The sequence below is a fragment of the Festucalex cinctus genome, chromosome 14 (genome assembly GCF_051991245.1).
Source record: "Festucalex cinctus isolate MCC-2025b chromosome 14, RoL_Fcin_1.0, whole genome shotgun sequence".
In the NCBI taxonomy this organism is placed as follows: Eukaryota; Metazoa; Chordata; class Actinopteri; order Syngnathiformes; family Syngnathidae; genus Festucalex; species Festucalex cinctus.
This window is the reverse complement of record NC_135424.1, coordinates 5,673,244-5,687,056: the sequence shown is the minus strand read 5'-3', so window position 1 is coordinate 5,687,056 and position 13,813 is coordinate 5,673,244. Positions and strand designations below refer to the sequence as shown.

At 37.9% G+C, this 13,813-nt stretch overlaps 1 protein-coding gene across 1 annotated transcript in view; it reads left to right on the top strand.

Moving 5' to 3' along the window:
• LOC144001029 (protocadherin-15-like) overlaps window positions 1-13,813 on the top strand; it is a 255,906-nt gene that overhangs the window by 219,685 nt on the left and 22,408 nt on the right. The window contains exons 28-29 of the mRNA XM_077494957.1: window positions 7,739-7,866; window positions 11,104-11,319. Of these exons, the coding sequence (XP_077351083.1) occupies window positions 7,739-7,866; window positions 11,104-11,319 (344 nt within the window). The remainder of the gene's footprint in view (window positions 1-7,738; window positions 7,867-11,103; window positions 11,320-13,813) is intronic.

Sequence of the window (13,813 nt, the reverse complement as noted above, 5' to 3'; positions counted from 1 at the left end):
TCCATCCATCCATCCATCCATCCATCCACCTGTCTGTCCGTCCGTTCCGTCCGTCCGTCCGTCCATCCGTCCATCCATCCATCCATCCATCCATCCATCCATCCACCCGTCTGTCCGTCTGTCTGTCCATCCATCCATCCATCCATCCATCCATCCATCCATCCATCCATCCATCCATCCATCCATCCAACCACCCATTTTCTTGAACTGCTTATTCCTCACAAGGGTTGAGGGGGTGCTGGAGCCTATCCCAGAAACCAGATTTTCTAAGTGAATACTCACAATCACACAAACGCAATCTTTTCTGCGACATCTTGTCAAATTTGATGAAACCGTGTTCCAGTTTGCACAAATGCATACTACGTCCTCCCCGACACGTCCGCTGTCCTCCGTGATCACCTGTTCCGTTTCCAGTTGGCTTCAAACTAACCAGTTTAGGCGGACAAATGACATATTTGACAGCTTTTTCCAGTCCACTCTGGCAGCTGCTTCTTGAAAACCAGCTTTGATGATCACTTGTCAGTCCGCTGCCTTTGTTCACCCTCTATGCATACATATTGGCTAATTTCCAAGCTCGGCTTGATATTTAAATCATGGATTTTGACTCCTCGTGGGGTTGTTTATTTCATTTCCGCAAATTGTCAAAGTCGACTTTTGCCGTCATCAGATCGTCTGAAGAACGCCGAAAACCTTGAAGCGTTTCAACCGGATTCCACAAACCGGTTTACAGTTGGCCGATGAAAGCTAATAACGAACAAAGTTTTCTGAACAAACGTGTCCCGATGAATAATCGATGACCTACTGTACGTTGCTCTGCCTCGGCGCAGCTCTCAAATGCTAATCACGGGAATTACAGACGCGCGATCCGCAGATCAACAGCTCGGCAGATCCGCGCACTCGTCTCTTATCTGGCGGAGTCAAAGGCGTTCGCAATCGAGATATGTTCGCTGACATTTCGTCCTCTTTTGGCAAAGCGCCATCAAACACCCGCATTAATACAATAATGATCAGACGGCGGCAAACATGTCTTTCATCTTGTTGAATGACTGAGTTGAAATGAGCATTTTTTTTTTCTCCGTACGTCCTTTCAGTAAGATCACTCAAAGGAAGCACTCTTCCTGTCTGTCAATATACAGAGTGAGAGAACTGAAATAACTGGCTTAATCCAAATGAAAGTAGACTTTCAAGAGGCATCTTAGCACGTTAGGTGTACTTCGACTATATTCAGTTGGGAGGAGTCGTTTTTTTTGAAAAACACTTAACATTGAATACTAGTGCTAACTAAAACGCAACAGCTTTCTCTTTGATATACACAAGTTCAATTATAACTCAGAGTTGAATAGTGGTTGGGAAATGCAGTCAACAATTTCAAACAGTTTCTGGACTTAATGTCTTGGCTTGCAGCTGTCGCTCACGGTAAGTCATCAGTGTGAAGACTTTTAACTTATTTGCTCCCAAAAACATATAAAAAAAACAAAAAAAACATTCCATTTTAAATATTGCCCCAAAACATATTTATTTATTTATTTATTTATTTAGTTAGTTAGTTATTTATTTATTTTTAATGCTAGAGCACACAAAAAGCTTTGATGCAGCCTCTGACCTGAAGAGGTCGCTTAAAGTAATGGTAGTTATTACAAAAAAATGGCCAGCAGGTAGCAGCAGAGTATAAGAGATCAACCAGGGCCATGGTTGCAAAAAACACTTTTCCCCAGTGTCGTCAACAGGTTTGTGAAGAATGATGAAACTTGAAACTGATGAAAACTGTATTCAGACCAGAAAAGTGCTTTAGTCCGCTTGTTTTGGTCTGGACCAAAAGCGGATTTTATTTTTTTTTCATTTGGTGCGGTTCATATTCTTCACACTGTGCTTTTTGCAAGTAGCCTGTTGTGCTCGTATAATGTCCGCTTTTTTACATCCTGTCCGGACATTCTTGGGGTTTTTATGATTAGCACGTGCTGAATTTGAGTTTTTTGTTGTTGTTGTTGTTTTGTTTTTTTCTTGAAAGGAAAAAAAAAAAAAGGACTTTTTTTTTTTATTGTTGTTTAGGAGAGCTTCTCATGGGCCTTCTCGTGTGCAGTAAATTTCGTGTTGCTGGATAGTGCAACCATTTCCGGGGTAAATCTTGGCGTTGGAAAGAGTCGATGTTTCGAAAGAAGCGAGAGCTAGAAAGAAAGTGAGCGGACCTCGTGCGCATTCATCCCCCCGAGGGTCCTTGCTCTCTGTCTCACAGCTTTTGTGGCTGTTGTCTGATGTGCAGTCGGTGTGCGTCCAAATCCTCTGGCGCTCCCTGCGCTCCAATGCAACACGACTTTACACTTTTGCATGCCAGAAGACGACAAATGGGATATGACGCTGTTCTTTTCCCTAACCCAGACTGGAAAGGTGAAGAGATTTTTGCTATTGTAAACATTTTGGTAAATTATAATGCCTTGATTTATGAGAGCCGTCATTTGGTGATTTAAAAATAACGTATTCGAGCCATAATTTGAGTTACAAGTCAGATACTTAAGTGAAGTGAAAATATGGTTGGACTTCGCAGGTGGTCAGAGAGCCACGATTCACAACACACGTTTAATCCTCCGTTTAACGTCCTTCCTCACTCAAGTTTCCATTTTTCCATCTAAGAAACTTGGGACACTAATTAGCGAACTGCCAGACTTCCCGCTATTGGTCATTGCTATTTTTTTGTTTCTCTCAGATGAGTTGCGACTCTGAAGTGTTTTTACATACCTGGCCAACAAATCTGATTCTGATTATTGAAAGATACAAAATGAGAAAGGTGCTGCAGTAGGACATAAACTCACAGCCAGACTAAGCAGCCAATTAGACTCCAGCTTCTGACGTCATTCACTAGGCCACACCCCTTAAAGTCGCACACCCAACATGCAAATATGTACATAGCCTATCAATTTGTGTTAAGTAGCATGCTTTAGAACGGCTACAGTAGGTTCTCAAAAATAAAGCCCTCGTGAAAAATTAATATACTAATATAATAATAGCCCTTTGAGTAACTCATACATGTGCCAAAAAAATGGTTTTAAATGTTTTACTTAGTTTAATCACTGCTCTACTCACCTTATAAAAGGTGATGGAGTAGTTTTGCTTAAAAAAAAATAACAAATAAATATCCTTAATATAATGCCGAGGTATCTGATCGGGACTCGAAATCGGCCAATCAAAATGAAGTGACTCGGACTCAGTCCAAAAAAGTGTGATCGGGACATCCCTAGTAAATACACCGTATTACAAAAAAAAATAAGAGTGAAAACAGGAAGTACTTCAAGAGCGGACATGACAAGGAGATTTGAATGCATCAATCCTCTCTCATCCTGTTTTTTTCACCTACAGAAAGCATCTGCTGTTGGTTCATGTTTTATGTATATTTTGAGATAAGTTTCTTAGTTTGGAAAAAAAACTATTTGTTTAGTGTAAACTAGGGATGGGCGAGTACCGATACCAGGTATCGGTATCGGGCCGAAACCAACCTTTTTTCAAGTACTCGAGTACTCGTGACGCAGACGATGGCAGAGGGGGAAGACGTTAATTGAGTCCTCCTTGCCTGTAACTGGCGCTAGCTTGCAGCAGTTTTTCACCAAAACTTCACCGGTTTGGAAATACTTCAAAATTGTGAATCTTAAACTAAAAGAGCATTTTTGTGTTTTATTTTGAGCGTGAAGACTATTAAAGAGTGACTGTGCTGTTTTTTTTTTTTTTGGTCAAAATTAAAGGAAATATATTTGTTTAAAAATATCTTTTAGTGATTTTTTATTTTTATTTGTCAAAATGTACTACTGGTATCGGCAGTTGGTATCGGTATCGAACATCCCTAGTGTAAACACAGATAACAGGTACACTGTACAATATTTTTTCTCTCTCTCCCTATCAATGTATTAAATATTTTAAAATGTTAAAGATAAAGACTTTTGAGAAAAAAAATAAGTACCATAAATGCTATAAAACATGCCTAAGGGATATTGGAATGTAACACCCACAATAGAGGGGGAGTTACTGTAATGACATTTCCATTTATTTCAATGAGGAAAAATGATTTAAGACATCTCGAGGCACCACCGTACAAGTAAATGAACTAACAAGCTCGGTCACGGGGGCAAATTAAATTCTTAACTATCACCCTGTTTGTATTGCTTGATTTGGACTGACCTTCGCATAATTCTTTCCATCATTTGCATTTTTTAATGATGGCCAGCAGAAAGTTTTAGTTGGCGCAAACTTCCCCCAAGATTGATTGGAGTTCCACGCCCACTCGCCTCGGCTAATATTTCATCATCGTTTTGATGAGTTCACTGAGACTCAACGTCCCCCCACTGTTTGCTCGGCGAATTTCAATTGTTGATTTCCTCGTGCGCTTATTGGGGGCAATAGGAGACCCGGGCGCCACTCCGCGTTTCTCGCCGCGTAATATCGTCATTGATCAAGGCAAGTCGGCCTCATTATTGACTCCCAACGCCGTCGGATGAAACCAAACGAGCTCCCGGCGCTCGTGTCGTTAGAAGCAATCTCCGACTAAGATGAGAGAGCCTCGCTCCTTGCTGCGGGCGGCCGCCAATCTTTTGAAACGATTCAGGAAATATCAGCTGAAATTACAACTGGATTTGCAATCACATGTTCTTTTTAATGAGTGGATGTCGAAATTGCCACGTGGACCAAAACAATTTAGAAAAGTGCCATGTCTTGATATAATTCATTTAGCATTTGTGAAACTTGTGTTTAACTTGACAACATCATCAACTATTATTTTAACACTGGCATATGTTTATGGTCATTTTGATTTTTTTTCCCTCAACTTTATTCTTGTAAAAATTTTCCCCTCATGGATTATTCCGATTTTATGATTTTAAGATTATATCTTTTTTTTTCCCCACATAATATCACCTTATTCTTATAAAAATGATTTTTTTCCTCAAAACGTCTCGACTTTATGCTTTTAAAATGACACATTTTACCTCGAATCACAACTTTATTTTTCTTTTGCACCCTGTAATGTTTCAACTGTAAAATTCATATATTTTTTTTTTTCCCCATGTAAGGTCACAATTTTTTTTTCTCATGAATTATAATGTATTTGTTGTAATTTAAAGAGTTTTGTCATGTGATATTATGACTTTTCTCATATGCTTGTGAATTTACATTTTAAAATTGTGACTTTTTTTTCCTGTTATTACATTTTTATCATCAAAAATTCTCAACTTTTTCCGAGTAAGGTTGAGGCTTTATTTTCATAACATTCATGCTAAATTAGGACTTTTTTTTTCTCCCATTGAACTTTATACTTTATTACTATTATTATATGTTGCTATATTTATTATTTATTATTTATTAACTTTATTCTTGTTTTGACTTTGCTTCCCCTGAATTATTCTTTCTGACTTTTTTATCGTAAAAATTACAACGTATCCGATGTACTGTGACTGCTTTTTTTTCCTCGTAAAATTGCAACTAATTCATAATAATATTGAGATTTTTTTTAATTTAAAATTATTACTTTTCTCTCCTAAATGTATGTATCTTTTCTACATCATTTTCAGACGTAAGGGCATAAAATTCTGACTTGTTTTGTGTAAAATTAATTCTTTTACATCATCACACCACACTTTTCTCATATTATTGAGACTTAAAAAAAAAAAAAAAAAAAAAAAAAAAAAAAATTCCAGCTTCTCCCCCATTACAGTATTTTCATAGGGCAGTCTTTTCAATATGGCCAGAATACTCTTTCATAAGAAAATTTGGATTAAAATAATTGTCAAATAAGTTCACATGCAAAGGAAAACATTATTTTTTTTTTTCCTAATCAAAAGTTTCTAAACCAACCCACATACAATGTTCTCAGTAATGAGATGGCTACCGTGCGACGCAGGAAATGATTTCAAGTTTTCATTTAAAATTGCGGTCCGGCTGACGACCGTGTCGAAATGAGAGCGACACGACCATTTTCAGTTCAAATGATATAACGTTCGATCAACAGTGGTTCTGATTTATCTTTTTGGACGTGTTTATTCAGCCGCCGGTGACGGCCGGCCGGCAGCTCTCGATGGGGCCCATCAGCGAGAGAGCGAGAAACTGATGGTGTCGTGTCATGATGTCACAAGACTTCTGCAAATCGGTGGAAGAATCAAAAGTTTGGAACTGTTCATAAATTGTACATACCGTATGGAGTTATTACCATAAAACTAAACTTGGAAATGATATTCTGTCAAGTTGAATGTAGCCTAGTGGTTAGAACAGGGGTGTCCAAACTACGGCCCGGGGGCCATTTGCGGCCCGCCGTCCATTTTTTAGTGGCCCGCGACATATGCTAAAAATGTCATTTGACTCAGTTCAAATAAAATAAACAAAACAAAAATGTTTGGAGATGGTCAAAGTAAAAAGGAGGGTATCGAAAAACACAACAGCTATTAAAGGTTAATTTAGTTAACTAAAACTAATGGAAAAACTAAAATTCAATTTTGTTAACGAAATAAAACAAAAAACGAAGATGCTTTAAAAAAAAAAGAAAACTAACTGAAACTACATTTTAGGTTTACAAAACTAACTAAAATAAAACTATAATTATAGCAAAAATGTCCTTCGTTTTAGTCTTAGGTCATTAATTTAATGCATGAGCCTTTGGGGATGATTTTAAAAGTGACTTTTATTAGATTTATTTTAATATAAACTGGAATAATGACGTCGTACCCATGGTGTTTTTTAAATATTGAGTAACACACATGAAAAAATAAAATAAAATAAATAAAATACAATAAAATAAAATAAAACTAATACTGAAACTAACTAAACTAAAACTAAGCATTTATTAATGTCTAAAACGAATTTAAAAAACTACCAGAACCACCCTGAAAAATAATTAAAACTAACTAAATTTAAAAAAAAAACCTCAAAACAAAAAAACTAAAATGAAAAATTCCAAAACTATAATAACCCTACTGCCATATTACAAAAAAATCGGTTTATATACTGTCGCATTTTTCTATGCAAAAGCACAAATAAATTATTTGTACAATTTTTAGGACTAAACACAATTTCTCTTCATAACATTATGTGGCCCTTGCGTCCTTCTGATTTTCTGTATGTGGCCCTCAAATGAAAAAGTTTGGACACCCCTGGGTTAGAACATCAACCACACATGAGGTTCTGGGTGTGAATCTCGGCTCCAAAACTTTTTACACGGAGAATGAATGGATCGATTCAATCGCATTAAAACTGGTGCGCTTCCTTTGATGTGGAAAAATCATCCCTAAAAAGATGAAATTCTGGTGGAGTGAAAAGGATCATTGAAGTGATTTCAAAGCTTGCTTTGTCTGTGTCTGTCCAATATCATTCAAAATGAAAACTTTTCTGGCTTTAACCCAAGCGAGTGTTCAAAGTGGACCCAGTGACTCTTGAAACAGTGCGCAAATCAACCGGTGACTTCTCTTAGAAAAATCATTTCTTTAAATTGTGTCATGCAAATGAAATATATCAACGTAAACATGGCGAAGCGGCATTTAGCTGTTACGCTGCATGTGACCTTTGATTTAACTCATTCACTCCCAGCCATTTTCACAGAAACAATCCCGTTGCAGTTGAGAGGCTGGATCAAAGCCTTCTGTATGCTCAAACATTAAAAAAAAAAAAAACGTATGAATACGTCTTTGGGACACTTAGAACATAAAAAAACGTAATTATACGTTATTGGGAGCAAATGAGTTAATGTACACTGCTATTTGTCTTGTAACAGCCAACACGGCCAAGGTGTTCCTGGAGGTGAGCGATGAGAACGACCACCATCCCGTCTTCACCAGGAAGCTCTACATAGGCGGCGTGACGGAGGACACCAAGATCTTCAGTTCCGTGCTCAAGATAGTGGTGAGGAAAATGTCCGCTTTCCTCTCCGTTATCCCCCTCTGCGGCAGTTTTCTGTCCACCCACACGTCATCACCTGTAACAAAATCCGCCTCACTTTCATTCCCCTCAATGTCGTGGCCTGACATCCTGCCTGGCCATCAAACGAGTTCGCTTTGGCACACAAAACAGGTTTTATGCAATAGTGCATACTAGGGGTGGGAAACTGTGGCTACCTCCTGATACGATACGATATGCGATACAAGGCTCATGATAACGATTATCTCACGATATGACGATACCGCAATTATTGATATATTGCTCAGGTAATAAATCCACGATAATCTATGATATATGATAAAACTAAACAGGAAAAATAATAATAATAATAATAATAATATAAATAAATGCATAATAAATAAAAATAAATAAATATCAATAAATAATATTACAAATGAAAACAAATAACAAAATAATAATTCATAATATAATGAAATAATATAAATAAATATAAATATAATATAAATTCATAATATATATATATATGAACTAATAATAATAATAATATAAATAAATGCATAATAAATAAAAATAAAACATAATAAAATAAATAAATATCAATAAATAATAAATAAATAATAATACAAATAAAAAAATATGAGGCACTCCCCCTACTGGCCCGCCAAATAATATAATGCTCAATAATTCATGAACAATGGAGCCATTATAGTGGCTGTAGATTAACCACAAATATCGCGATACTTGCGTAGACGTATCGATAATCTATCGGGCGACAAAGCACGACGATTTATCGTGATATCGATATATCGTCACACTCCTAGTGCATACAGTCTATCGTGTGTGTTCGATAGTTGTGTGTTCCAGTCGGACACACTAGACCTGTCAGAAAAGTTCCAAGACCGACCTCACAAAAACTAGATTCCTAACTTGAACGATAAAGAGTTAAAATAAAGATTTATTTAGTGAGTATTTAAAACACATACCAAACAATGCAAAATACCAGAGACAAGCTAACGAACAGCATTGGTGCTATAACCTTTTAGGCAACTGAACTGATATTTGAACAAAGAGAAGCAGCACATGTCGACAGATAATGAATAATACTAGCAGGAATACGTTCTTTATCCTCCGCAAGGAACAACAAATTACTGTGGCTTACTGAGGTATTTGTTTATCTTTACATTGTTTAATCATGTCAATCAGTTTGAGGCTGAGACAGATATTTGTTTCTATGATCATGTGGTATTTATCCCTTCATCTTGGAAGTCATGAGTCCAATTTGCCAAGTGCTTCTTCTCCCGCCATGGCGCCGATCGGCATGCTTTCCCCAGTTGTTATAATCTGGCATGTCTGCGGCCTTCCGCTGAGGTCCCCTCGCGCCTTCCCCCTCTTCCATCAATAGCACGGGAGGGAAAAAAGACGAGATTGCCGCTATTTATCAGTGTCACTTGCGACACGGGCGAGAATTGATGCCTGTGTTTGAGCTCAGTCGCGACTCGGAATTTGCGCCTCGGAGCTTTTTCTCCAGTTTCACTTTCCATCACATTTAGTAGATGGACTCGCTTAATGGAGTGTAGGCTGGCAAGGAATTGTAAGCTTCTTTGGAATGATGGTTTTAATCCTGTCTTATTCTTTTTTCTTTTCTTTTAAACACTCTCATACTTAAGTGACCGGCGGAAATAACGCATGAGGAGAATTTAATCATAAAGGGGAAACGTAGGCTTCCGAGTAATCTATTACAAGAAGTCCCAATGGAACAATCCGCAGCAGCCAGGTGGAAGTACACGAGATGGAGATAACACAAACGCCTGCGGCTGCGACCCGTCTTCCGTCAGCCACTTAATATATCGTCTCAACACCTGCATGGGGAAAAAAAAGCAATTATCTCCCCCCAATCACTTGAAGGCTATGTTCGTTTTTTTTTTGTTTTAAACAGCTTGAAGTTCCGTTTGTTAATTATTCCTGTTTTTATGCAGCATTTCCTTCCTCCATTAAGACATCTCCGTGCGAAATAGAGGAATTAATAATCGGAGCTGCTGCCCCCACAACTCTTCCGCTCATTGAATTAGTGAGCCCTCGCAAATCGAAGGCAATCCGTTCCGGGAGGCTCCTTCCCAATTCCAATCAATTTTTGACAGAATTAATGGTTTCCAGGGGTTGAACTTTTTACCTCATTATAAAACTTTGAGTACAGGCAATGGAATGTGGAGTGGGGAAAAAAAAAAAAAAGTTAGTGGCCATGAAGATGAGCATTTGCGGAAGGCATATCTTTATGACAGCCTGAACTGGTTGCCAGCCAATCGCTGCAATGTATTTAAATTGCAATTTAGCTTGCAATGTTGCAATTACTTTTAAACTTACATTATTACATTTAAAATCAAATAAATCCTTGTGTAAGCGAGCATGTAAATTCAGTTTCAAAATTACATAATTTTCATTGTTAAATTGGAATATAAAGTACATTAAATCAATTACAAGAATTTTTTTATTAAAAAAAAATTATTTAGACTGCATTTTGATTTTAACTCATTCAGTGCCATTGACGACTATACACGTCAAAGATAAATTTTTAACTGGGCTGGCAGTGAATGAGTTTAAAAAAAAAGGTCATCATAAAGGAAAATTCTATTACAATCGCAATGAAAATAAAATTAGCAGGAAAATTAAGTAATTGAAATTGTAAGATTAAATTTAAGTACATTTAGGTAAATTAAAACATTTATTTTTGGTTGTACAAATGAATGAATGAATAAATGAATTTAAATTGTAATTAAAAAATTAGATTTAAAAAAATCTATTGCAATGAAAATTAAAATTGAAATTCAATAACCTTTCAATGATAATAATTCCACTGAAAATGATAATTTTCATATTTTTTCAAATATTAATTAAAACAGTAAAACTACAGATTTTTTTTACATTGCATTCAAAATTAGTTAATTACATTAAAATTTTCATTTTAATTCTCAAATTAAAAACAAAAATCAAAATTCAAATTCAGAAAAAACTAAATAAATAATTGAAGAATTCTATTACAACTGAAATTATATGAAAATTTCAATAGCAAGAGTAACTTACATGAAAACTCTATTTCAAATATGAATAGCTATAGTCTAGTCTGATTTGTTGAGTTCTTCAGGTAGCCAACTTCCGGATAAATCACCATCATGGATATTTCAAAGAAATTTATTTGCGTTCTAGGTTTTTGTTGTTTTTTTTCTTTCTTGTTTATATTTTTAGGCTACTGATCAGGACACTGGGAACTTCAGCGCCATGGCTTACCGTCTCATCATCCCCCCAACGGCGGAAGGTCAGGACAGCTTCGTCATCGAGGCGTACACCGGCGTCGTCAAGTCGGCCATCATGTTTCGGAACATGCGCCGCTCTTACTTCAGCTTTGAGGTGATCGCCACCGACGACTATGGCGAGGGTCTGAGCAGCAACGCTGACGTGGTGGTGAGTCACTTTTATCATCGATACTTGATGTGAAAACAATGGTGGTCGAGTTTAAAATTGTCGTCAAGTAAAGGGAAGATGAAACATGTGTATTTACCTCATTTGCTCCCAATAACGTGTAAATACGTTTTTTTTGTTTTAAGTGTCCCAAAGACGTATTTATAATTTTTTTTTTTTTTTTTTTTTTTTTTTTAATGCTAGAGTATACAGAAGGCTTTGATGCAGTCTCTCAACTGCAAAGAACGGTTGCAGAAATGGTTGTTATTACACAAACGGTGCGCCGGTGTTATTTGCGCGTATGTAAATTAGGTAATTTGCATACATCCATCCATCCATTTTCTTGACCGCTTATTCCTCACAAGGGTCGCGGGGGCTGCTGGCGCCTATCTCAGCTGGCTCTGGGCAGTAGGCGGGGGACACCCTGGACTGGTTGCCAACCAATCACAGGGCACACAGAGACAAACAACCATCCACACTCACACGCACACGCACACCTCGGGACAATTCGGAGCACCCAATTAACCTGCCATGCATGTCTTTGGAATGTGGGAGGAGACCGGAGTACCCGGAGAAGACCCACGCGGGCACAGGGAGAACATGCAAACTCCCCCCAGGAAGGTCCGAGCCTGGACTCGAACCGGAGACAATTTGCATACATTTGACGCAAAATATGCCCACCCCAATGCAAATGAGACTCATTGATATACAGCGTATAATTCACTAACGCCAGCGCAAATAGCCACACGGAGTTTGCGTGACGCAAATAACGTTTTTGGAAAGCATATATTAACCTGCCGCAACCTCGATCCCGGGATCATGACAGCAGTGCATGCCATTTGTGGCACAACATGCACGTTTGATCACAAACACACATAGAGAAAGAGAGAGATTTCTATGTTGGTTTAGGACACATAACGTAACCCGGGCTGATCGGTAATAGCAGGGAGGCATTTTACGATCATTTTTTACGTGCCAGATGCATACTGTAAACCCACGGCAACCTCTGAAAATATATTTTTTAAAAACGATCGCACCAATAATGTGTACTTTATGAATGAATGACATCGTTGTCGTCCTCTCTGTACAGCTTAGTGGCGCTATAAACGCGTACTCTTGGTCCAACCTCACTTTCTGATAATGTCATCTTTCTCAATAACAACCATGTTGTTGGCGCAAATCCGTTGCCATGTGTGGTAAATCCGGTGCAAATTTGCTCCAAGCTGTCAGTTTTGTGGGCGTGTTTGCGCCATTATATGATCAGAGCAATATCCTCAGTGAATAGTTGGGTAACTGAGCGCAGACTGCGGGTGCAGTTGTGGTGCAATATTTCGCGCTATTACCGGATGCAGCGCATTCTATGTGTGTTGTTGAATGTTGCCAATCTTAACATATCTACTGTGTCATAGAGAAATATCTATTTCAGAAATTCAAAATCTTAGCATCTTTTTTTCTTAGGTGAAATGGGGACAACTCAAAGGCACCTCATGGCAATACTGACGCTTATCCTCATTTTCGCTAGCTCCTTTGGTATTTTCGATAAACTGCAACGTGCCAGTGGATGTTCCGCCGACACTATTGTTCCCTGTTTGAACTTGCTTAGCTGTAAATCCGTGACATTCGGAGAATACGTTGCCTTGGTGTTCTTTTATCTCAACATTGTGCGGCTGTGTAGGTTGGACTAATTTCAGATTGTCTGTATAGTGGGAAAGGTCGTACAAAGGGACATGGCGTTTCACGTTAAGGTCATTCGGGACATTCTGTGCTGTGGACATATGTGTCTGTTTCTTTTATACATGTGCAGTATTCCTCAATAATTTCACACAAGCTCTTCTCTGCCCCAGTTCGGGGCTTCTCCTTCCCAGATATACTTTTTTATTCTGGCGCAACGCATCGAGCTAACGAGCCCCTAACAAGGCAGACGGCGGGAAGGAACGTGCGGGATTGCTGCTTGGAAATTGAGCGAGAGAGCGATGATTGCTTTACAGCGCTGCTAGTTAGTTATCAAGGGTATTCTCCTAATTTTACTAGAGCAATATATACGATTTTTTTTTAACAGTACCAGAGGCTGTTGCAGTTAACACATTCACTGCCAGCCCAGCAAAAATTGCATTATTTTACGTCTTTTTCCGTCAATGGCAGTCAATGACTTAAGATGAGATGTAACCAAAATTGATGGATTTTTAAGCAACATTTGCCTTGAAAAAAGAAAATGAAAAAAGGAGGCTGCAATATAATCACAAAATATATTGGCACATTGTGTTTAACACATTCACTGCCAGCCGAGCAAAAATGCATTATTTGACGTCTTTTTCCGTCAATGGCAGTCAATGAGTTAATTGTGATACGAAAGAGGTACCACATGGTTTTAATACCATGATTTATCCATCCATCCATTTTCTGTAGTTCTTGTGCTCATTAGAGTTGCAGACGATCCAAGTTAACTTTGGTTGAGAGGCAGCGAACATCCCGGGCTGGTCGACAGTTTGAGGTTGCA